At 37.1% G+C, this 26,335-nt stretch overlaps 2 protein-coding genes across 2 annotated transcripts in view; both read left to right on the top strand.

Moving 5' to 3' along the window:
• Positions 1 to 20,970, top strand: part of LOC306868492 (ATP-binding cassette sub-family C member 8-like) — a gene marked incomplete at both ends in the record, with an annotated part of 74,920 nt that extends 53,950 nt beyond the window's left edge. Inside the window, 22 exons of the mRNA XM_079414689.1 lie at positions 268 to 300; positions 3,246 to 3,344; positions 4,964 to 5,048; positions 5,485 to 5,565; positions 5,641 to 5,778; positions 7,187 to 7,312; positions 8,018 to 8,114; positions 10,274 to 10,521; positions 12,657 to 12,823; positions 14,191 to 14,260; positions 14,380 to 14,537; positions 15,950 to 16,042; positions 16,145 to 16,247; positions 16,390 to 16,503; positions 16,606 to 16,726; positions 16,906 to 17,036; positions 17,728 to 17,806; positions 17,899 to 18,007; positions 18,351 to 18,454; positions 20,009 to 20,142; positions 20,597 to 20,659; positions 20,833 to 20,970. Of these exons, the coding sequence (XP_079270815.1) occupies positions 268 to 300; positions 3,246 to 3,344; positions 4,964 to 5,048; positions 5,485 to 5,565; positions 5,641 to 5,778; positions 7,187 to 7,312; positions 8,018 to 8,114; positions 10,274 to 10,521; positions 12,657 to 12,823; positions 14,191 to 14,260; positions 14,380 to 14,537; positions 15,950 to 16,042; positions 16,145 to 16,247; positions 16,390 to 16,503; positions 16,606 to 16,726; positions 16,906 to 17,036; positions 17,728 to 17,806; positions 17,899 to 18,007; positions 18,351 to 18,454; positions 20,009 to 20,142; positions 20,597 to 20,659; positions 20,833 to 20,970 (2,491 nt within the window). The remainder of the gene's footprint in view (positions 1 to 267; positions 301 to 3,245; positions 3,345 to 4,963; positions 5,049 to 5,484; positions 5,566 to 5,640; positions 5,779 to 7,186; positions 7,313 to 8,017; positions 8,115 to 10,273; positions 10,522 to 12,656; positions 12,824 to 14,190; positions 14,261 to 14,379; positions 14,538 to 15,949; positions 16,043 to 16,144; positions 16,248 to 16,389; positions 16,504 to 16,605; positions 16,727 to 16,905; positions 17,037 to 17,727; positions 17,807 to 17,898; positions 18,008 to 18,350; positions 18,455 to 20,008; positions 20,143 to 20,596; positions 20,660 to 20,832) is intronic.
• A 4,047-nt stretch (positions 20,971 to 25,017) lies between these two features.
• On the top strand, positions 25,018 to 26,157 carry LOC306868317 (ATP-sensitive inward rectifier potassium channel 11-like; the record flags this gene model as incomplete). The annotated part of the gene is made up of 1 exon (XM_079414421.1): positions 25,018 to 26,157. One exon carries the CDS (start codon positions 25,018 to 25,020, stop codon positions 26,155 to 26,157), a length of 1,140 nt encoding a protein of 379 aa, XP_079270547.1.
• Positions 26,158 to 26,335: the final 178 nt, after the last annotated feature.

The following is a 26,335-nucleotide window of genomic DNA, read 5'->3' as shown; positions in this document are numbered from 1 at the left end:
GCATTATATGCTCAACAGACAAATCCATTTTGGCTTTTTCTCTCTGTACTCATGCCTATATAAAGCTTCATTGGTTTGGCTGCACTGCATTGCAATTGAGCCATACATGATTACACAGCACTTCTCTGGCCTCCTATTACATGGCATCAGGTTTAATGTGGAGCTGAGAGAGATGTACTGCAGAGGTCACGCATGTGTGTGTAAATGTCTTTTCATGATGCTTTAGGGGAACCTTTTAAAGTGATATTTATGTATTTGTGCCTTCAGCCCCACAGATGCAGCTGCAGACAGGGATATCAGGTGTGTATCACACACACACACATGCCACATGAGACTTTATTCACTAGTTCAAATATAGTTGTTTTTAAAGCAGTTTCTGAATATTAATCAGAAAGGTTCATTCTTACCATAAGACAAGGACATCAGATACTGTGTGTTAGAACACACAGTAAACTTTAAAGAAACAGTACAATAAAAATTATAATTCTGTCATTCATGTGTCACCCTCAAGCTGTATGTTTTTTTTATGTTTCTTTGTTTGTTTGTTTTCAAACCCGACATGCCAAATATACAATGTATTTATTATTTAGTCAAACTAAAACTGAAATTAAATTAAAGCAAAATTTAAATAATTATTAAAATAGACATGACAAAAAGAAAATAATAATAATAATAGGATTATTCTTCCTTTTGTATGTAAATTATATACATTATTATTGGCTATTTTTTGCACACCAGCATATTTTACACTAGTATCATCTTATTCTAAATTTTGTCCTAATTAACTGTGATCGCAATGATTTTGCGCAAAGAAATCTCATTGGTCAGCAGAGTGCACAGTATTGCTGTATACTGACTGGAAGATCAAGTTTTGCTTAAATATTCAAACATAGCAACGGTTTGTAACAACAGACAAAAAATATGACAACATTTCTTAAACTAAAATTAAAATAAAAATAGAAAAGTAAAAGCAATTTTTTTAATAATGCTATAATAGTATAAATTATACTAAAATAACACTGTAATCACCACAAAGAACAACAGTTCATGCTGACCACATCTGCTCCAATGAGGAAATAAATTACATAAAAGTTGCATAAAAATGACTCGTGCATATATTTACTAAGATGTAACTTAAGATGACATTTCCTAAAAATATCTTCCCCTCCGTTGTAGCTATCAAATTAAAAATGCCGCAAGTTGGATTTATGCAGGCTGCTTTGACACAATCTACATTTTAAAAACGCTCTATACAGAGTTCTGGCATGAAACTCTAAGGCTACGTCCACACGAAGACGGGTTTCTCCGTATCCAATCTTTTTTTTTTGCTTCAAATTCTGTAAACACGGAGTCGTCTCAGGAAATATCTGCGTCCACACGGAATCACTGAAACCGACTGAAAACGATGTAGTACACATGCCAGACCAATATGTGGCGCTGTAATTCTGCCACAGAGATACACAAAAAAACAGAGAAGAAGACTTGGACCATGTGCGTAAACCTTGCGCGCTGAATGTAAACTAACACACAAAGCAGAAGATTTTTCTCCTGTATCAGTAGCCAATGAGCTCATTGCTCAATGTTCAAATACCTGGCTTTCCTTTGCTGTAGCAGTTTGGCAGCGCAATTCAGAACCTTCCACCTTCCCCAGCAGGCACGTGCAGAGGGGGGGTGCGGTGGGTGCTTGAGCACCTGCACCTTTTCCCCTTGATGCCCAAAGTGCCCTTTTGTCAAGGCAATTTTATTTTTATTTTTTGTAACTAAACACCCTTTTGTGAAGGTCCACTTTCTGCTTTCTGCGGATATCCTGCACGTCAAAAGTTTCTGCTCGAGAGCGCCCTCTGACTTCGAGTGTCAATGAAACATGCACTGCACAGCTCTCCTGATATTCATATCTCCTCATTTTGGATACGAATAAAACGTCAGGTCGTGTCTCTTTTAATTTAAATCTAGATTTAAATCTAGAAAACTCTATGTGAAAACACCTGCTTGAATAAATTGTGGGAGACGAATTTACATTTTATTAAAATGAATATTAAATATTAAAAATGCAGCTAACGTAGTTCTACACACAGCAATAAAAACAAAGGAGCTCGTTCTCTTTCGTTCTTGCTCTTTAATTGGGAAAAGTTTAAAGCACGTCGAGGTGTCTTGTCTTTTTTATTTTATCTGACTAAAAACTATTCATACTATTATAATATTATTATTACAGTATTTATTTAAAAAACGTACAGTGCCTTAAAAATAATTATCACAACACTGGTAAAACAGGCTTATAATGATTTTCTCGTCCTCCGAATTATACTTATCAATCCTGTTTTTATAATCATTATCATTCAAAAAATTAATAAATTCAGAACAGGATTAGAATAGAATTCTATTTTAAATAAGACAGGAATATTTTTTCTACAATAACAACAGTAGTGTTTACAACAGCAAAACCACCATACCCTGTGAACTCAATAACAACAACAACAACAATAATAATAATAATAATATAATTCCAGAGTAATTAAGAGGTGTCTTTAAAAAAATGTCTTTAACATTTAAACTTAAAATGGTCTTTTCTGTTCTGTTTCTTTTTCAAACCTGCGTCATGGCATTTGCTGCTGTATCAATACAGAAGCATCCATTTCGATACACATATCAGCAAGGAGCACAGCTCTATTAAAAGCCATGTTCCATGTGCCCCTTTTATACTTTGAGCACCTGCCCCTCCAAAGGTCTCCGCACGGCCCTGTTCCCCAGCTCCACCTGTATAGATCTGCTACGAGGTGATTCGTGTATGCTATATGGGGTTATTCATATGTGTTACATGTGCAGCAGCAGTATTTCCTACATACTCACAGCAGCATGTTGTGGATGTGTTGGCAGTAGCACGTCTCTGTACTTGCTCTGCAGCAGCAGCAGATCTATTCCGCCAAGACCAAATACATTAACATTGTCATGTACATTACCATGCTACTCCCTCAGAGAGTTGTCATGACATACTAAATATAAATAATGGTGACTTGACTTGATTTGAAATCTAAATATCATGAGTCTAACAACATCATTCAGGTTCAGAATGACATGAAGGAAAATAAATGGTGACATAATTATCATTTTTGGTGTACTGTTCATGTAAATAATCATTTTTAGTGTAGGTCAGATAAAAAAAGCTTGAACAAGCCTTTCTTTTATATTTAAGAGCAACATTGGTGTTGTGAAGGAGGTCACTGATGTTATGGCAACCCCTCTGACAGGAAAAGAGGTGCTGTGGCATATGCTTCCCAGAAGCCCTGGCTCCTAAACACCACTCTAGCAGAGAACATCACTTTTGAGATGCCTTTAATAAAGCAAAGGTAACTGACCTTCATTTACTTTCTCTAGATATATTTATCATCGATTGCTCACTCCATTGATTTGTTGCCCACGCATTTATATTAAAAAAGGCCACCATATGGCATCTAGGTCTAACGTTTGTGTCTAATGGGCCTTCTGTACACATTAACCTGTGCCTGACATTCAGTTGCCCTAGTGATGAACACAAGTCAAGTGTTTATTTTTTTTTAGTGTCCATTTGTCAATACAAAAGTGTCCTCTATCCCCATGTGACATTCAATTATTATCGCCTCTTTAAACTTCAGTGACAGTCATTAGACAGATGTGGCCTTCAGTAAGTGTATCTCTGTGAGTCGCCGCTTCTCATAATCTGTGTTTTACAGCTCCCTCAGCGGCTGATACGTGTCTGTACTTAAAGCACTTGTAATTTAAGATGCTCTCACAGCAAAATTCTTTGCCGAAAAAGTCCATTGTCTACTGTCAGTAGTGTAAAAATATATGAAGCACAGATTACACAGAAGTCACTTTCAAACCAAGCAGCTTTCTATTCGTCAATGCCACAAATTTGTGTGAAAAATGTGAAAAATTCCTATTGAAATGACTGAATTTCGCTAAGCAATAGCAAGTTTTACTGCACTTTTGGTCAAAGTTTCTTGTGCTAATTTATTTTTTCATGACTCTTTTCCACTCTTTGAGCTCTGAGGTTGTTAATCAATGGTATTTGCTTCTATTGAAGCGGTCAGCCGCATTATTTCAACTTAATCTTACAATAATAGTGTTTAGAAATAATTGTTTGCTAAGAAAATACCATCGATCAGAGTCGCAACAAGCAATATGCACTAAAAGCACTTTTTAGTTCCACCCACTTATGTGTGTGTATATACTTATATATTTAAAATGACTAGTTTTATATTTCTCTGTCATTATTCATTTGATTAATGTCATTCGCAAAGCTATGATGTACACTGTCTTGTACCTTTGCATTTTTGTCTTTTTTGGCATTTTTCAAATACTTTTTTTGCTTCAAATCAAAGTTTGCAATGTTATGATTCACCTCGTACCCACTTGGTTTGGTTCATGGCTCATAACACTTTAATAAAGATTAATTTTTCAAAATCCCCATCAGAGAAATGAATGGAAAAAATACTTCCAGAACCAAATCTGCTGAAAAAGGGGGCTGGCACTAATGCATTCTATTGGGTAGATCCGCCCACAAAGAAGTCTCATTGGTCAACGGTCACATTTAGTATTGCTGATCACACATTTAGTATGTTCTGATTGGCTTTGATTGTATTGTGTATATTTTCACATTATTGTGGACACAGACATTTCTTAAAGCGCTGATAGTTTTGAAAAATTATATTTGGAGGGAAATTAGAATCTTTGGACTATGGCGTCATTCTTAAATGGCTTACTTTCAGTGGCTTTGTGAGTGTCTGTAATTTTTATACTTATTATTATTATTATTATTATAGTAGTAATGCTTTAAAACGTACAAAGAATCAGTCATTCATTATTAAGCACATTATTAAGCATTTTATTTCAACAACATTATTTCAAAAAGTACTAAAGCTAGATTACCACATAGTGTTAAGTATCTAGCCAGCTGTGCTTCAGTCTCATATCTTTTGTTGTCCAGGTACAGAGCGGTAATTGAAGCATGTTCTCTCCAGCCGGACATTGACATTCTGCCCCAGGGGGATCAGACGGAGATCGGAGAGCGGGTTAGTGTGCCGCCCATGTGACTTTGGTGACGCATTTCATTACCAGCCATCTGGAATGGCTTTAGTACTGCAAATGGTAGAGTTTCAGTTATGATGGGTCAAATTGAATTCCCCTGATAAACATACATATTCCTCATGTTTTAGTATCCAGGCAGCCGTTAAAAAGGCACTGTCTCTTTTGTTTACTCTCAGGTTTTTAGTCCAAGTCACATTTAAGGCAGCCTGATGTCGTAAATGGCTTTCAGGTTGTTCCTAAAAGCAGTCTTCCAGCTCATTTAAAGAGTTCAGTCAACAGTCAACATGATCAATACACATGCCAAGTGTGTGCGGTATGGTTACCGTAACAACTTCTACCCCCTGCCCTCTTCCTAATTAGGTGTTTTATCTATACAGCCTTGCTGATAACTTTCCTATTCCTATTCTTTGCTCTTTCCAGGGCATTATTCTTTCTGGAGGCCAGAGGCAGCGAATCAGTGTCGCTCGAGCTCTTTATCAAACCACCAATGTGGTGTTCTTGGTAGGTCCAGATACAGCTAGCTATACAAGCAAATCAGTGAAGTGAGACGTCAATACATTTTTTCTTTTATCATAGGATGATCCGTTCTCAGCGCTGGATATTCACCTGAGTGATCACCTGATGCAAGAGGGCATTCTAAAGCTGCTGAGGGAGGAGAAGAGGACGGTGGTGCTCGTGACACACAAACTACAGTATCTCCCACATGCAGATTGGGTACTTCATATGCAAATACACTTACAGTTCTTCCCCTTTAGAAAGTCATTTAAACCAGTTGGTCAGAATTTTGATGGCTAGATCAGATTTAAAACTGCTCTTAGGCAGAAGAGCAGACTTGGTCTTTTGACTCTTCTCTGTTATATCGGAAAGAGAAAAAGCAAAAGAATTATTGAAAAGGTGAACTCTGAGATGTAGAAGCCTAATTTAAAAGTCAAATCTTACATGGGCTGAGCTATACTTATGAATTATTTACCTTCATTCATCACCTGTCGTCTACCTGCAGAACCTCTAGAAATCATTTCTGAGGAGCCCTACATTATTTCTGTAGGAATGTGTTTTTTATTTATAGCTCAATACAAGCCTGTTGTAAAGGATGAATTAATTTGGTTTCTGTCACGTTTGAACCTGCAAATCCTACTAACACATTTCATTATAGATCACATTGAGTCAAATAGACCATCTGGTCTACAGAAAAATCTAATTAAATTCCCATTTGGCCACTCTTTGCAATGAGAGAAATCCAACTGCAGACCAAACCAAAGCCGTTCAACCAAAATAAGGTCACTGCAGGTTTAGAATAGGCAAATCATTCTCTTCTTCTACCTAACCTGATTTTGTTTTTCACCAACAAGAAATGTTCCACATTCAGACGCCTTATAAGATGTAACAGGCACAAATGTTGTATTCAGACATGTCTCTCAGAAAACACTTCTTACAATGCACCAAACTCCTACATTTTAATCTCAGTAACTGGAAACACTACTTTTTGACTTGCAGAGATTTTACTTTTAAAAGAATATTGCAGGATACTTTGTGCTAATCAACATGTCATAGATGTGGTCAATTGTGATTACATTTGAATTAACTTAGGAGATACCTTTATTCAATATAAAACAAGATAAATTAGCTTAGAAGTTAAATTAGAAGTGGATGAGTTTTACAAGAATGTGAGACTCTCCTGTAATTATTCTATAATTATTTTCCTTACCTCGTGTTCCCTGAAAACATCTTGAGATTATACACAGTAAATCTGTTTTGTTTTAAGGTGGTTTAGATATGTTAACTGGAAAATATTTGATATGTTTGTTTCCTAGATATAGTTTGATTGCAACCATTTCTTTAGTGTTATTTGAAATAAATAAAGCCCCAGTCTCTCTCACACTGGCTGTGGGTGATGAATTGCCTTGTTAAAGTTTTCCTCCTTCTGGCATTCAATAAATCACCAGTGGTCAGACAAGAGTTTTTTATTTAACTCCCTGTTATTTAGCCATAGTCAATTTAAGCTGACAGACAGGAAGGGTCAGGCTTGCTGTTAAATATTGGCTTTACTTCTCATGGGGCATTAAAAATGTCCACCTTCTTATGTGGCAAATTAAGTAATAGTTTAATGTTGTTTCTTTTGTAGATCGTTGCAATGAAGGATGGCAGCATACAGACAGAGGGGACATTAAAAGACATCCAAAATTCTCAGCCTGAGCTCTTCGAGCAGTGGAAGACACTAATGCACAGACAAGACAAAGAATTTGAGAAGGTAGTCTGCAGAAAATGAATGAGATACTAGAGGAAGTGATTTAAAGGGCAAGTTCATTAGTTTTGCTTTGTTATGCCAAATATTCACTTGACCTTATTGTTGACATTTGTATTGTTTGAGAGATTGGAAAACGAATCTCTATGTTTATGCTGACAAAATATAAGCTTGGAAATCCAAAAGACAGGACACAGTGGATACACTGAGAAGAGAATGCATGTCAAATTGGACGAAATAGACAAAACAGTGACTATAATAGACTCAAGTCTCCAAACAAGTATCTAATATGCCATCTAGTGGCCAACACAGCTGCCAATCAGGTCACTGAACTGTTCTTTTGTGTTAAAAAATACATTTAAGTCTCAGGACTTTGGAGTATCTCAAGGAACTGTGTTGGGTCCCTTCCTGTTTATCTTCTACATGGCATATCATACAGTATTTGGAACAAAACTACCTGTAGATGTTCTTTATAGGCTCCTTCATTATAGGCTCTGATCTTTCAACGTGCAGGAGGATGTAAAGGATGTTCTTACAGAACAGGTCATATCAGGCCACTATTATTCAGTGTATCTTTGCAGAAACCCAAATACTCAGGCAAAGAATTGGAAACAATTCATATAAAGAATTAAATTGACATTTGATTTATGCTGCTTAACTAGTTAAATATGCTAAACAGAATACCCTGTTCTCCATTATTTTGTGTTCCAGGAGACAGTAGATGAAAATATGACTGTGCTGGAAAGAAAAAACTTGAGGCGGGCCATGTACTCCAGAGAGGCTTTGAAGACTGAGGAGGAAGAGGAAGGTAAGAGTAGAAAAACATGCGGCAAAACACTAATACAAGTGTTTTAGCAGAGTTTGTATTACATGCTCATCTGATACAATAATAGATTTTTCCTGCAAGCTCCTTGCAATTAAAAGACAATGGGTTGTTGCATTGTTAACTATGCAATTCCCTGGTATGAATCCTCATAAATCTTCATTAAAGATCTGGGTGACAAGAGAGTAGTACCTCTTCTTGTTCCCTTTTGCAGTTTTTTTGCTGATGGCAGCATTGAAAAAAACCAATTATCTGATTGCAACACCCTCTGCAAGTCCTGATGCCAAGATGTTTGGATTACCCACCCTCACCACCTGTCAGAAAGTTCAGGATGCACTGACAGATGGCTGATGGTCTTGGTGGTAAGCCTAGACTAAGCATTGTAATGAATCTGTAATTAAGAAATATGATCCTTCCGAGTGGAACAGGGAAACATATTGGCATCACACAGAGGTCAATTCCTGCAATGTGGAAATTGCAATTGGTATAGAGCAACGCTAGACGACCCTTACTCTGGAGGGCTTCCTTCCTGCAGACATTAAGTAGCTATTTTAGGTGTTTTTAATTAGGGATGCAGCTAATGGCTTTTTGAAATGGTTGGCTGTCCCGGTATAGAGAATATGGCCATAGTTGTCCAAGCTTTGTTTTCTTTGTGTTATGCATAATTTGTGAACATTTTACAACTACACACCAAACACACATTATTGCAATTTTGAAGTGGATAATTTGTAAGTAGGACTTCATGGGAGGACTTGAAGACAACATATTAAGTCTGTAATTCAGGGGTGTCCAGACCTGATCCTGGAGGGCTATTATCCAGCAGAGTTTGACTACAATCCTAATCAGGCACACTTGAAATGAAGTTCCCAATGGGTTTTGGGAGGAGCCTAATCATCCAGTCCTGTCAATCATCGCTACAACTGTATATAAGCAGCAGTCATTACTTCATTCCAGTGACAATTCTTCCGGCACCCTCCACCTCCCCTTCTCCTCTAATTCCTTTATTTTTCCTCCACACTGTACTATCATAGGGGGTTCTCACTCTGACCTCGAGCTGAGCCTCAGGTTCGAGCCTTATGAACCAGCTATTCAAGGTTTTCAGGATCACTAAAAGCTTGCAGGCAGGTGAACTGGAGCTAAACTCTTTAGGAAAGTGGCCCTCAATGAGCAAGATTGGACCCCGTGCTGTAATGCATTAGTATGCAGGATAATGCCACTAGATTCAGTTCATTGAAGAGTTGCTGTGTCCATGGGCTGGAGGAAAATAAGGATTTATGGTAAATGAGTATTCTCTAGATGGCAGATATAGGCTGAGCGCCAGTCATATGGCAGTTGGCCAAATTTCAATATACTTCAGTTCTGAATGTATATTGAAAGGTTGGCTTTCTCACTGCAGTGACTTACAAAATAGTATACTTCATGTTTTGCTTGAAAAAGGGACAAGAAACTCTTCCAGAAGTGTCACTGCACACATTGTGTTCACTGTGAAATCGCTGTTTTACTATATTCTGGATAAATCCAAGAGTTCAGGGTTTGGTTGGTTAGCTTCAACTGCGACTGACAGTAGCAGATTGTTGATTTTAGTTGTAGCATGGGGGAGAGAGCAAGAGCATTTATCATCTGCTGACGGTCCAGACCATGCTGGAATGAATGAATAATGAATGTGGGGATGGTTCTGTCTTCTCAGCATTGAGATTGCGCTAAGTTTTTAAACCATAGTAGGTTGTAGCACATTTTTTTCCCTTCATGATGGCTAATGTGCTGTGCTAGTAAGTACTCAAGGGTAATCCTGGCATGGTCCAAGTGTTACATGCCTATGGGCTTTGCAGCCTTTTTTCTCATGTTTATTCCTTTCTATATCTCTCCCCTCTTTGACATCCACCTACACTTGTGTTTTTTAAATTGGCAGCATGACGCTGCTTTTTAAATTTAGAGCAGCAAGTGCAGTGTGCTCTATACACTTCAAGTTTGTACTTGTTCAAAGGATTATACTGTGGACAAGGATATTTTATATGAATGTCAAAAGGGATAAGTTGGTTGTCACATGATCTGCCTATATGTCTGTTTCTTTATCTTTCTACCTGGGACAAGTTGTCACATTGTTTGTTACACAATTCAATATCTGTCTATCCTTTGCTATATAGAACAGTCTGCGGAGAGTGATGAAGAAGATAACCTTTCTCAAGTGATGAGGCACAGAGCAACCATACCATGGAAATCCTGTGGGACGTACCTGAGCTCAGCAGGCCTCCTGCTGCTTCTCTTGCTCCTGCTGTCCCAGCTCCTCAAACACTCTTTTTTGGTGGCCACCGACTACTGGCTTGCTCACTGGACGTCCAAAGTCATCACAGCCAAAATCGATGCAGCTGCACACAACTGCTCCCTAGTGCAGGTAAAGATACCAGATCTTACATGTAAACTCAAATTTGACACTTTCTGAAGAATGCTATGTTTGTTTACAAGTCTCTATGATATTCTGGTCAAATTTGTTTAAAAGTGAACATCTGACACATGCCTTGATTTCGACTTTGAAAAGTAAATGCCCTCTTGAATGATTTCGGCTCAGAGTGTATAAGATTTACATAATTTATGGTTTGCACCTGCTGAAGTGGCACAATTCCTCAACGTTGGACAGCTTAGATGCATGATTTCATTGGCTGCTTGTGTTATTAAATTTCTCAGTGATAAATTTGCCAAATTTGTAATGTCCTACTGGCGTTTTATCTGTCCATGATGCACATAAATGCTGAGAATAACACACAGGAAAAAGACAAGAGAAGGTGTTAAGAACCAGAAAGAGACTTCTCACTTTATTAATAGACCACCGCTGTCACTAAGGAAGAGCATGTTGTGGTGGGCTTAGCCTGGAGCTAGCATGTGTTCTGACAGCTCAGATAACACAGTAAGTCTAGACTCCAGTTGTTCAGGGTTAGAGGCGAGGACGTTTATCTAATAAACCTCAGCTTGACTCAGTCAGATGGTTAAAATTGTGCTGCTTCAAAGAAGCCAGTGGTTCTCCAGATCTTTCAGACCTTTCTCATAGACAGAAAGATCCAGCACAAGGGGTGTGCTTAAATACAGCCAAAGTAGACTTAACCCTGATTTAGATTTTCCACTAATTAGTTCTTATGTTTTTAAGTTAATTCTCATTATTGATGTTCTCTGCTAGAGTTCTACGATAATGAATAGCCTTTTAGCTGTCTTGATTGCTCGATTGATTTTCTTTCAGTTTGTTATTTATACAGCATGTAAGATTAGCATTTGGAGGGTTGCGGTTCATCAGTCAGAAAATCCTGTCTTGATGTGTAATTTAAATGATTTGCCTGCTAGAAGTGCTATGGATTTTTGCAGCTCGCATGTTAAATACACTTTTAAGGCCTTTCACATCCAGGACAATAATAATAATAACAATAACTATTACTGTAAATTGTTAATAATCATTCTGTGAGTATAATAATAATAATAGACACAGAGAAAAAATAATGTTTTTTTTTCCAGCTTAAGAATGATTAAAAACATTGACAGCCAATCAGAATCCACCTGACAATGGCTACGTACACACTGCAGCCAAATGCAGGTGGCAATTCACCTTTTAATGCTTAATTCTGTTGTGTACACATCATGCAGTAATTTACAGGAGTGATAATTACATTCTACAAACGAAGTAACTACAGAAAAACTCTGGTAGTGGCAACAGTACTTCTACTCAGTGTTTACAGAACAGAACTGAACAGCTGGTTGTTAATGGCATATTTAAATGCGTATCAGAGTTAGTGTTGCCAGATCTTGCTATAAAAAGTGAACTTCACCTGCCTACTTTATTAACGTTTTACTAAATTTAAGAATTATCAGCTGAGTCCAAATAACAAGCTCAGAGGCGCTTAATAAGCATTACTTATAATAAGTGGACATGGCAACTATTCAAGATAGCGCTTTGCGAAGTAGCCTTCCAAGCATAAGCAAAACACGGTGGCTTGTTAACAGCGCTTTCATTAAAATCACTAAACAAAACACGCCTTTGGTTGCAGTAATATTACTTTAAAAATTAAAATGAGCAGATACCAAACACTGAGACGGCATAACATTGCTATGGTTTCCATGGTGGCAATCGCAGCAGTTTTGAGAATGAAGAATTCGAAGGAAGAATTCTTGTATTTAAATGCGGTTGTCGTTCATAAATGTTTCTGTGGCCTTTAAAGAGTTTGAGCATTTGAAGTGGCAGGCGACATAACTGCAGTGTGCGCTTATAATAAACAGAATATTATCGTCCATCGGTGTAGATGCAAATATAGCTATCTTTATTTTTGTAGACATTGTTCTTGCAGCACTGCAACACTAATATTGGTAAATAAATGCTTAAAATATGCAGATGTTGTTCTATACAAAGTATAACCATGACAAAACATGTTATAACTTATGATTAGATCGATAAAATCACTTACCTGCGCACAGATATATTCCGCTTCAGCTCATGTGGATACCAAGCGAGTTGGTGCTTTTTAAAAGTCATCATTGTTCTCCCTGCAGGACTATGGTTTCAGTCACTCGTCATACCTGCTGGTGTTCAGTCTGCTGTGCTGTCTGGGTATCGTACTCTGTCTGGCCACATCAGTGGCTGTGGAGTGGACAGGCCTGCGGGTGGCCAAAGAACTGCACCACAATCTGCTCAATAACATTATCCTTGCCCCAATGAGGTACATCAAAACCTTCATATTCCTGAAGTGTTAATGTGGAATGTTATTGCATATTGTGTATAATTTGTCATGACTGAGACACGATGTGTGTGGGTATGTATTAGATGAGAGGACTCGAGGTGTGTGGCCAGGAGCATAGTAAAGAGAGAGTTTATGTGTGTCTTGTTTTATTGCTCTTTGCCTGTGTACCCTCTCTATGGCTCATTTAGCTAAGCAAACAATGTTAGGGGATTTAGCGTCTTAGAAGCACTCATGGAAGGACATCTGGACAGATAGGGTGATATGCTAATCTGTAACTCACTGCTTCCCAAACTGGGGTTCATGAGTTGGTGAAAAGCTAGTTGATTAAATAATAGTTTAATTAGTTTAATTTAAAAGCTAGTTAATGTAAATGTACATAAACAAACATTTTAAAATAAATGATAAGCTAAATGTATTTTTGTTTATAATTTTATTTACTTTATATAATTATATTTGTTTACCTGCACGTTCTGTGACCATTAACTGACTGAAGCATGAGCATGCAAATGTGTTAAATTGTTAAAATATTAACTTAATATATCCTATATCCTATGGTAGTCAAAGTGGTTAGGATGATGGAAAAATTTAGAAAATCCCTGCTTTAGGGTATATTTAAGCCAAAAAAGAGATTTGTGACCCTGGAGCACAAAACCAGTCTTAGGTCGCTGGGGTATATTTGTAGCAATAGCCAAAAATACATTGTATGGGTCAAAATTATAGATTTTTCTTTTATGCCAAAAATCATTAGGATATTAAGATCATGTTCCATGAAGATATTTTGTAAATTTCTTACCGTAAATATATCAAAACTTCATTTTTGATTAGTAATATGCATTGCTAAGAACTTAATTTGAACAACTTTAAAAGTGATTTTCTCAATATTTAGATTTTTTTGCACCCTCAGATTCCAGATTTTCAAATAGTTGTATCTCAGCCAAATATTGTCTGATCCTAACAAACCATACATCAATGGAAATCACATTTATTCAGCTGTCAGATGATGTATAAATCTCAGTTTTAATATAAATCTCGAAAAATTGACACTTAATACTGGTTTTGTGGTCCAGGGTCACATTTTGTATTTTTTTTTTAATAAAATTTTATTTTTTTAAATAAAAATTTAAAATGTACGGTGTACATATGAAAGCATGAATAATAAACTTAAAATTTTGGATTCAAATTTAAAAATTAAAAAATTAAAAATAAATAAACTTTTGTTGTCATTGGAATATATATGGAACTGCATTTTTTTTTTTTTTTTTTTGTGCTTGACTGGTCACCATCCAGTTTTGTTGCATGAAAAAATTTGATATAAGATTCAATTCTTCCCATCTTTCTTTTCCCAGGCTCTTTGAAACGACTCCTTTAGCAAGCATATTAAACCGCTTCTCCTCTGATACCAATACGATAGATCAGGTATGATGTTACGATCCTTCTGTGTGAGGCAATATTTCATCCTTGGTTTACTATTAGAACAGCATTTAGCAGTAGCTTTTAAATAACTGCATATGAATATTTCCATCTCTCTGTTTCAGCACATTCCTGCTACTCTGGAGTGTTTGAGTCGCTCCACGCTGCTGTGTGTATCGGCTCTGGGTGTGATCTCATACGTCACGCCGGTTTTCCTCATCGTAGTCATACCGCTGGCCATCGCCTGCTACTTCATCCAGAAATACTTCAGAGTCGCATCAAAGTAACCAGTCAGATGCATTCATCAGAGGCTTTTATATGAAACTGTTTACTTCAATGCTTTGTCCAGATGTGTTTTGCTTGATTTGGATAAATATAGATTTTTCTATAAAAAAATATTGATTTGACAAATTTTATCTCAATACTTAAAGGGATAGTTCACCCAAAAATTAAATTCTATGATCATTTACTCACCCTCATGCCACCCCTGCTCTATGGGACTTTCTCTCTTCATATGTATATAAATGAAGATTTAAAAAAAATAATCCATCTTAAATAGTCCATATGATGCAATGGGCGACCAAAAGTTGACAATCAAAAAGCACATACAGCCATTATGACAGTAATCCAGATGACAATATTAGATGAATCAATGTCTTCTGAAGCAAACCGACAGGTGTATATAAGAAAAAATATGAATATTATTTTTTTTAAACCATAAACCGTTCACCTGTCATACACAAGTTCAAGAGAAAAGTTGTTGCATTGTGAAGTTTGCATGAAAAGTGGCGGTCGACAAATGCGTATATAACATTTGGATAGAAGCAATGATTTACAGTAAAAAAAACTATAAACTATTACTTCCGCCCAACAGCCGTGCGTTCATTCACAATAGGGTCGAATTTATGCATGTACGACAGCAGGAAATAATGATTTATAGTTAAAAACGTTTGTAAGAGGGTCAAGTTTACGCTTGGTGTCAGTTCTTTGTAAAGTACGATGTAAGCGTGTGGTGAAGTGTGTATAAAGTTTGTTGTGAAGCTCACGCGACAATTGATGTGGAAGCAAAGTGGAACGTCACTTCTCGAGCGAACTTCAATGCAACAACTTCTCAAGCGTAAACTTGACCCTCTCTTGGACACATGTTGGCAGGAAGCCATGCTTTATAGTCAAGTTTATATTGAATGGCTGAATAGATTACTGTCATGATGGTTGTATGTACTTGTACGGAGATGGATTACGTTTCTAAAAATCTTCATTCGTGTCGGAGGAGAGAACGTCACATACATCTGGAGCAGCATGAGGGTGAGTAACTGAGAATTTTTATATTTAGGTGACTTATTATTTAAAGAGCTTAATTCATTAATTAGCATTAGTCATTATTTACTCACCCTCATGTCGTTCCAAACCTGTAAGACCTTTGTTGATTGGAGCACAAATTAAGATATTTTTGAAATCCAAGAGCTTTCTGACCCTCCCATAGACAGCAAGGGAACGACCACGATCAATGCCCAGAAAGGTAATAAGGACATCATTAAAATAGTCCATTTGTGCTCCGAAGATGAACGAAGGTCTTACGGGGTTTGGAACGATATGAGGGTGAGTAATTAATGACAGAATTTTCATTTTTGTGTGAACTATCCCTTTAAGCATTGAGATGTTTAGTTGACCTGACCTGTGTGTGTGTATTTGCAGAGATCTCCAGCAGCTGGAAGACAGCACACAGCTTCCTCTGCTCTCACACTTCTCTGAGACCGTAGAGGGGCTCACAACCATCAGAGCATTCAGGTGCGCAGTTGACCGTGTCAGTCTTCCTCAGTCGCTCTGGTTAAAAGCATCTGCTAACTGCTTTCCATTTAAACGGATTCTTCTGGTACTTTCCTTTCTTAGGTATGAGCCTAGATTCAGACAGAGACTTCTAGAGTTCACAGATGCCAATAACATGGCCTCTCTCTTCCTCACAGCGGCCAATCGCTGGCTGGAGGTTCGAATGGTGCGTTTATAAGCCACGCAAGTTGTGTGGTGACTGTTTGTTCCAGTTTCTGTGATGTTAAAAATAAATGTCTTCTTCGTTTGATCAAATGCTGCCTAAAATATGCTCAGAAGTAACTGTGATGCTGTTGTATCTCCTGCAGGAGTACATTGGAGCCTGTATTGTCCTAATAGCAGCTGTGGCGTCCATCACAAACTCTCTGTACAATCATCTGTCCACGGGGCTGGTGGGGCTGGGACTCACATACGCCCTCATGGTAAAACACACACATACACACACACACACATATAAATATATATACTTTGGACACATTGCTCATCAGTAATATTGGATAACTTCTTTATATTATATCTTTCAGGTGTCCAACTATCTGAACTGGATGGTGCGTAATCTGGCAGACATGGAGGTGCAGTTGGGAGCTGTGAAGAGGATTAAAGCTCTGCTGAAGACTGAACCTGAAAACTACGAGGGTCTGCTGTGTGAGTTTCGCTACACACTGGATATACGAGCCGTGTTTACTGTCTACAGCCGCTTCGCCCTTCTCTTCGAGTCTCATTTTCACTGGCATCTGTCTCCTTCGTTTCCTGTTTTCTCAGTTTCTGTCCTTCGCTGTATAATTTACGCCTCTTATCTCTTTGGTTGAATGTTTTTCTCTCAGCGGCGTCTCAGGTTCCTGAGGGTTGGCCTCATCGGGGTGAGATTCAGATCCAGAATCTGAGCGTGAGGTACGACAGCACCCTGAAGCCGGTCCTTAAACAGGTCAATGCCCACATCAGCCCAGGACAAAAGGTACAACTGACAGTCGTCTGACAGTCGAACCAAATATCACTGCTTTTTTAGTGGTATAAACGTAATAAAATATTTTTTTAATATACTGTATGTATTATAATAATATAATTATTAATTAGAAATTGTAATTATCTAATTAACTGTATAACAAAGTTAAGAATATATATGAACAGAAAAGATATGCTCCATATATTGCTTTAAATATGTAAAAACAACATATTTTTATTAAGATTAAGTTAGAATATAACAATGTATTAAAATATGAAACACACACAAACATACATATTCTTTTAAATATTTAAAAATAATTATCAGATATATATATAATGAATAAAATAATGAATAATAAATAGCATATTAGATATTAAAATTAGTGCTGTCAAACGATTAATATATATATATATATATATATATATATATTCAATATACAAATATTACATATTTTTCTTAAATATATACATGCATGTGTGTGTATTTCTATATACATAATAAATATACACAGTACACACACATATATTACATAAACAAAAACTTTTATTTTGGATGCGATTAATGGTTTGACAGCACTAATTAAAATATAATATATATATATATAAAATGCTTATCAAAATAATTCAAATATAAGTATAAAATATGATTATATATGATTAAAAGTCTACTAAAAACACTTTGTTGTGTTGATCTGTTATAGGTTGGAATTTGTGGTAGAACAGGAAGTGGCAAGTCATCTTTCTCATTAGCCTTTTTCCGGATGGTGGATACATTTGAAGGTAACTCATTTTTCAAATTCAAGCTAATGTAATTTAAATTACAGTGTATGTATAATATATGACATGGATTTTAAGTCTCTATAATTTAACAGGGCGTATAATCATCGACAACATCGATATAGCAAAACTGCCCCTTCAGACGCTGAGGTCCCGCTTCTCTATTATTCTGCAAGATCCCTTCTTATTCAGCGGAACCATCCGGTGCGTCTCATGAAACCCAGTACTGCACGAGTCAATGATATTGACACAATTCACATTTGTACAACAGAATCAGTTGGATACATGGGATCTGATTTCACAAACTCTACATTATATACATTATGAATGGAAGACAGACAAGAATAATTAAGCATTCATATATTATTGATTACTGCCGTTCTCTAAATGTACCATAGCAACAGCAGAGTGAACTCATTTTTTGTCCTGTTTCAGCGTTTTTTAAAAGCCTCGTCACACATAGCTATGGGACTGAAGAACTGAAGGATTTCTAGGGCAAGCTGAATTTATAATGACGTTTTATAATACCACCTCTTCTTCTGTTCAGTTTAAATCTAGATCCAGAGATGAAAGCTACAGACAGCATGCTGTGGGAGGCATTAGAAATCGCACAACTCAAACCAGTAGTTAAAACCCTGCCTGGAGGACTAGGTAAGACAAAAAACATGGCAGATACTGATAGAAATCACGTTCACCAAAAACGTGTACATTGTGTCATTACTCAACTTCATGTCATTCCAAAGCTACCGTATATGACTTTTTTTTTCTTCTGTGGAGCATAAAAGCAGATCCTTTCTATCCCTTTAACCTTGTAAAGCTTGACATACAAAATATCATAAAATGCAAGAGTTTATCAAACCTTCAGAAAAAAACTCTCTTTATTGTTGTTGAGTATCATATTTGATACATCAGGCTTTTATGGCTCATATATGATATAGTCAGAATATGGAGGAAAAATTGAGCAAAAATATGCTGATATTTTTATGGCCAAAGCATATGATGTAATTCTGATAGCTTGTAAATAATTTTGTATTTTATGACATTATAGCAAAGTACTTACATAAAATCGTATAAATATCAGTTGTCCAATGCTATCTCACGACCAATTCGTACTTATTTTACGAGGTGGCTAATTCGTATGAATTCGTACGACCTCACTCGTACGATTTTGTACGATTTGTCTATACCCCAGTGACGGGTAGGTTTAGGGGCGGGGTTAGGTGTAGGTAATTCGTACAAATTCATACGAATTGTGCAACTCGTAAAATACGTACGATTTAGCAAAAATCGTATGAATTAATGGCCAAACCATATGATGATATTCTGATAACTTGTAAATCATTTTGTATTTGATGACATTATAGCAGAGTACTTACATAAAATCGTATAAATATCAGTTGCCCATCGCTATCACGACCAATTTGTGTGCATTTTACGAGGTGGCTAAATCGTATGAATTCATACGACCTCGATTTTGTACGATTTGTCTATACCCCAGTGACGGGTAACTTTAGGGGCGGGGTTAAGTGTAGGTAATTCGTACAAATTCATACAAATTAGCCACCTCATAAAATACGTACGAATTGCCGTGAGATCGGGCTGCAGTCGTCACTCTATATTTCCCATAAAGAATAAGTCATAGTAAGATCGTATTTAAATGGTTTCAAAACAAATAATGCAATGCAATACAACAATGATCGAGAGATGAACAAATAGGCTTAATCAAAACCCTGATGGATTCACAGATTTTTCTAAACAATTAAACATGGATAATCAATTAAGAAGTTGCTTCAGTCCGGTAAGTGTTCATCTTCAAATATTACGAACAGTATAAAAGATATTATGTTTATAAAAATCTATTTTTTTTACGTATAAATGATCAGTCAGATGACAGAAGGCATGTAGTATATTCTGTACAACAGGTTTGATCATTTAGAGGATTTTAGGGACATGAGGTTTATGAATAGATGTCTTAATGAATGAATGAGCTGGTGTACCCCTCTGGACAGCCCCAGCAGAAATGATATCTCATATTTCTAAATGAGAGCACATTAAATTGACTGTGCGGTCAGCTGATAATCACATCACTTCCAGACATCAAACCAGCTGCAGCAACATTTCACTCTGAACCTATGAAAACCGTTTTGACTGCAAATCAAAAGCTCTCTAAAATTATGATCAATGATCTTTCACCTTGTGTTTCAGATGCCATAATAACTGAAGGAGGGGAGAACTTCAGCCAGGGGCAGCGTCAGCTCTTCTGTTTGGCGCGTGCATTCGTGCGGAAGAGCAGTATTCTGATTATGGACGAGGCCACTGCTTCCATAGACATGGCTACGGTGCGTGTGTGTGTGTGTGTGTGTGCGCACACTTACAAGTACAATCGAGGTCTCGGCCCAGAGGCAGAGACCTCGATTCACTTGATTCTCAAGCACTCTTCTCCTCTGCCTTCATCTCTCTGAATAAATGAGTTGTGGCTCTGCTAAACGCACAGGATGAGTTTAATAGAGGAATGGACACACAGTGAGGGTCAACTTGACTGATTCATACTGAAAGAAAGCGTCTGTGTGAATACACCACCTACAGACTGATATCAAGAATTCAATATAAAAATGCCATGCCAGGATGACTGTAAGCCATCATTAAAGCACTAATGTAATATATACTAAAATTCATATTAGCTTTTCATCAAATCTTCACTTAAATTGTAATGTAATTTGTAAATGCATATATTGAAATATTATTTTAAATATATCATGCTGTGTTATATTAATAATGCTCTTTATTTAATAGGAGAGCATTCTGCAAAAAGTTGTGATGACTGCCTTTTCCGACAGAACTGTGGTCACCATCGCTGTAAGTTCCCTATTAGGTTGCTTTCTGATTTTAATATTTAAAGTCTGGTTGTCTAATCGTCGTCAAGTCTGACAACATGACGTCGATTGAATGCTTTTAATGATTGAGAGGCATTTATGCTGCTCAAACAAGGTCTCAGGCACTTGAATGCCATTGTGTGTGTTTTTCCACAGCATCGTGTGCACACCATCCTGAATGCAGACCTGGTGATTGTGATGAAGAGAGGCGTCATTCTGGAGTTTGATAAACCAGAGGTTCTCCTCAATCAAGAGGACAGTGTGTTTTCATCATTCGTGAGAGCCGACAAATAAACCAGAGACCCTCGACTGAAAGTGCAATTGTACCATGAATAATTAATAATTTATTACTGCGATTATCATCACATTTGTAAATAAAATGTTAATCATTTATTAATAAAAATATATAAACTTGCTTATTTTTGTATTTTTCCCCTTTTATTTGTAATATTGCTAAATAGGTCAGTTGGTTACAGTATTATTGTATTATAATATAGTATAGTTTGTCTCATTTGATCATGTATACTGTTTTTTATTTTTTTGTCAATGCAGAGTGAAGTATATTTAATATAGCAGATTATAGAGTACTTTAGTACAGCATTGCTGTCTATAATATTTGTTAATAAAAAAAAACAATAATTAAATTAAGGTTTAGTTTTATTTAATGTCCAGTAGGTCAGGTTAAAAATGGCACGTGTGTATATATTATATATATTTAATAGGTTATATTTATGCTTGTTTGTATAGATTGTATTGTATAGTAAGTTAAAAAAGAATTATAATATATATTATATAATATATATAATAATATTTTTGTAAGTAGATTAGGTTAAGAAGTTGGAAATTAACAAAACAAACTATAATATAATATAATATAATTTATGCTTTTTAAATAGGTCTATTTTAAAACGCTAAAAAATATGTAACACTATAATAAATTGATATAATGCTCTGTTTAATAGACTGGTTAGAAGTTGGCAATAAAACAATACAATTATATACTTTTCTTTTTAGGTTATAAAGTTAGAAATTATATATATATATATATATATTACAGTTTTTCTCGATTGCTAAAACACTATAACCAGGCATTTGAACTAAAATGTCAAAACCATAACGCCATTTTTCATAAAGCACACCCATTTTGCTGAACTATAAACACTATTCCCTGCTTTAGAACGAGTCCGTTTGGTGAACTGTTACTGCCAAACTCACACAAATCCCTACATGTCTTACACCATGTGATCATTTAGAAAACACTATAGCATTCAATATTGTTCACTCAAGTCTGCACAGTTTGAGCTCAACTAGCACACCATTACCCAAGAGGAAACACTAGGAGTCAAAATGTATCCCACACCAATCAGAACCTTCGATGGATAGATAAAAGGGCCAAAGTCAGCTTACAGTGTTTCTCAGAGGCTTTGGTGCATTTCTCAGACCAGAAATGAAATTCTCAAAACTACTTGTTCAACCTCCACATCATCTAGTCACTTGTGCACATCATAAAAAGCTTCTCATTCTTTTGAACAAGTTGGGATTACTTCGGTACATTCATGCAACTGATTATGCTATTGCTATTGTCATGTTGTTCAAGATGTATTATATAGTTCTCTGTGCTATAGTCTTGCCCTTCAAAACCTCAAGTCATTAGTTCATCGTATAAGTCATTACGGTTGTCATAAACTGTCAAGCATATTTTCTACACATTTCTATTAGACTTTTACTGTAATAAATTTGGCATGAATTGTGCAGGTGAATCTTGACTTTCATTAATGAAGAGAATATAAATCAACCAAAGAACCAGTTCTCTGAAATATATGCATCTCATGAACCTTCAACTGGAAAGCATATATAGACAGAGGACAACACAAGAGTTACAAATTCTGATAGTGGACTTTATCATTTTTATTTTCGCCTTTGTGCACATATTTCTTTTCTATTTCACAATGACCACTAGTAAAAGTGTAACTGTGAATCATATCCAGTCTTTTTCAATCAATATCCCACTAGGGATGGCTCGATACCATAATTTTGGCTTCGGTACGATACCAGAATGTGATACCTCAGTATCGATACTAAATCGATACCATAGGTGACAAATAACCAGCCTCAAAATATAAGTGAATTTAGAACAGTTTTATTAAATATAATAATAAAAACAGATTCATATCTTAATAACTTTGTATCAAACTAACAAAAAACCTATGAACATAGGTTACATTTTGATGTTGGAGAAAAAAAACAAAAAATAGGACTGAAGTACTAAACTGAAGTAATAAAATGAAAATATATTCAAATCTTTTTATCTTTTCAGTGCAAACTAAATTTCTGGCCTACCTGGAACATAGGTTACATTTTGACTGAGTTTGAAGAAAAAAAATACAACTGAAGTTGCGCAATTAAGGCAATAAATATTGCTTTATTGTAAAGTGTTATTCTAACAGTCAAAGTAATATTCAAAATCACATTATTATTTCTCTTTCTCAGATTGTTTTCAGATTTCAGACTCAGCCAAAGAAAAAGCATTAAATAAATCTCTCTCTCTGCTGCTTCTTATTAGCGGTCGACAGCGTGGCAGAAATATTCCCTTCATATTATTGATACTAAAATTAATATAGCAAAATTATTGCTCAATTCAAATCCAATTAATATTCGATTGTATGAAATGCAAGTACATATATTATATGACCAAAACTTCACTGGTTCTAGCGTGTCTCACATGCACGTTTGATCTTACTGTATTACATCTGAATGTGCGTTGATCAGATGTAAATAAAAGTTCAAATTAAATCTGAATTTATGAATGATGCACTCACCTGAAAAGATCAGGATGAGCAAGCGACAAGTGCTTAAAAAGGTTTGATGTGTTGTCTCTGTGGAAACGCATGATTTATAGCAACGCTTGCATACAGGTGCAGTAAGGTCAGTTCGTTCACCTTTGTCATCTGTTTTGTATCCAAAGTAATGCCATATTTCACTTCTACTGTTCTCTTTGTTTATTAATTTCGGGTGCGTTGATAGAGTTTAATCTGTTTGATCCATCGCGTTGTTCTGTTGTCACGTTTTACCAGTTGCGCAGCAATTTGGGAAGCACTGCCACCTACAGGTGCATTTCGCAACTGCAGCGTATGAAATACCGAATTGAGCAAAATTATGATATCGTACCGTATATATAATATATACCGGTATTTTTCCAGTCCCGGTATATCGCGCATCCCTATATCCCACAGACAGTAATGTGCACATTTGTACTTTTGAAATGGATATACGTGCAGCCTTCTGTGTTTCAGTAGGCCTACAGTAAACTATTGCCATAGTTTGCCTCAGGTAATACTACACACAGTTTTCTACAGTCATGGTGAAAAACAACTAAACATTTTGACCAGTGTGGCTCACACGATGACAAATACTTTATATTTTGGTGGCCTTGGCCAAATTACCGACACGATAACTAGGTTTTGAAGCATGCATGAAATGTTTTGGGTGAGTAACTGCATTTTGCAGACATGCAATAAAGTTCTGAAGTTCCAGCAAACAGTTGTGACATTTTCACTCACAGTTTAGAGAATGTTAAGACTGTTTCGGAAAATGTGCCAAAGCAATTGAGAAAAACTGTAAATTGAGAAATAAAACATTTGGGAAGTACCACACTTATAACCGGTTTTTGTAGTATTGTTTTGAATTGATCTCTTCAGTGTAAAAGTGTAACAGAGAGCAAAGTTTGGGTTTTCAGCAAGATTGAGTTGTTTTGAGTGGAGAGCTTCATTTTGACCTGAATATAGGAAGTTTGGGGAATTGAGTTAGTTATGGATTCGTGTTTACTGTTATGAGAATACAAGGCATAGTTTAAGCAATCGAGAAAAACTGTAATAATACTCGCTTTTAAAGGATTAGGATAAAAAGTTAATTGTTAAAAATTACATTTTAAATAAAAGTTAAAAATAAATTGTTATATTAATGCTCTTAATATGAGATAATTCTACAGTACAGCATTGTTGACTGTAGTCTAGAACTGGAGTCTTTAACACATAACTATTGTAGTGTATAGTAGCTCAGTCTAGCGTATCGTTTAATTGTAAACGCACGAGCGGTTTCGAACTGTGCTAAAGTTTAGCACGCATGCCCTGTGCAGAACGAGTCTTTCTGTCCGGCCCAAAGTCACATCTGAGGATGTGCGAGAAAATATCCGGTTACAATTGACAGGCAGCGGCAGCCGGAGCACTAAAAACGGCGTCTTCCCACGGGACCTCCTCACCGCGCGCGCGCAGTTTGCGCGAAAAAACACGAGCCACGTTACAACTTAATAACGCAGCCGCGAAATTATAGCATGGACCAGCTATGTTGTCCAGAAAAGAACTCATTGCCGAGGATTATCTGCTGACCCGCTTGGCGGAGAGTGTGTTGCAGCCCAAATTCAAGGCTAAACAGCGGAAAGCGCGATTCGTCGCCAAGAACGGAACGTGCAACGTCGCGCACACGAACATCCGCGAACAAGGACGCTTTCTCCAGGACGTCTTCACTACTCTGGTGGACCTAAAATGGCTTCACACGCTCCTGATCTTCACCATGTCGTTCCTGTGCAGTTGGCTCTTGTTTGGGATGATCTGGTGGCTCATCGCGTTCGCGCACGGAGATCTGGACGAGAAAGGGGACGACTTTGTGCCGTGCGTAACGGACATAAACTCGTTCTCCTCCGCCTTTCTGTTCTCCATCGAAGTCCAGTTGACCATTGGTTTTGGAGGGCGGATGATCACGGAGGAATGCGTGTCGGCCATCGTGATACTGATCATCCAAAGCATCGTCGGTCTGGTGATCAATGCCATCATGCTGGGATGCATCTTCATGAAAACGGCGCAAGCGAACCGGCGCGCGGAGACGCTCATCTTCAGCAAGTACGCGGTTATTACCGTCAGAAACAACAAGCTGTGCTTCATGTTTCGCCTCGGGGACTTGAGGAAGAGCATGATCATCAGTGCCACCGTGCACATACAGGTGGTGCGCAAAACCGTCACCAACGAAGGCGAGATCGTGCCTTTGCACCAGATAGACATCCAGATGGACAACCCGGTGGGCACCAACAGCATCTTCCTGGTGTCTCCGCTCATCATCAATCACGTTATTGATAAAAACAGCCCTCTCTATGATTTATCGGCGGCGGATCTGCAGCACGAGGACATCGAGGTGATCGTCATTCTAGAGGGGGTAGTGGAGACCACCGGCATCACCACTCAAGCGCGGACCTCTTACCTGTCCGACGAGATCCTGTGGGGCCAGAGGTTCGTGCCTACGGTGTCCGAGGAGGATGGGATGTATGCCGTAGACTACTCGAAGTTTGGAAAAACCGTGAAAGTGGCGACGCCGAGCTGCAGCGCGCGCGCTCTGGATGATGCAGGAGGGATGGAGCGCTTCAGACTGCAGCAGTCCAGCGGCGCGTCAGTGAGGAGGAGAATCAGACATCAAAACACCAAAGTACTGTGAATGTACTCTGTCATTAACCTCCTGAGACCCAACGAAATTATACACACACACACAGCGGTGGCCAAAAGTATTAGAACACCTGACAGATCTGTAAATATTGACAATTTTTTGCTTCCAAAACATGATTTCATTTCATAATGTTCATGAAACATGCAGATGGTTGCTCAGAGCGCAACAA

Source organism: Barbus barbus, assembly GCF_936440315.1.
Source record: "Barbus barbus genome assembly, chromosome: 50".
NCBI lineage: Eukaryota > Metazoa > Chordata > Actinopteri > Cypriniformes > Cyprinidae > Barbus > Barbus barbus.
The sequence above is the reverse complement of the archived record's forward strand: the minus strand, read 5'-3'. Positions and strand labels throughout refer to the sequence as shown.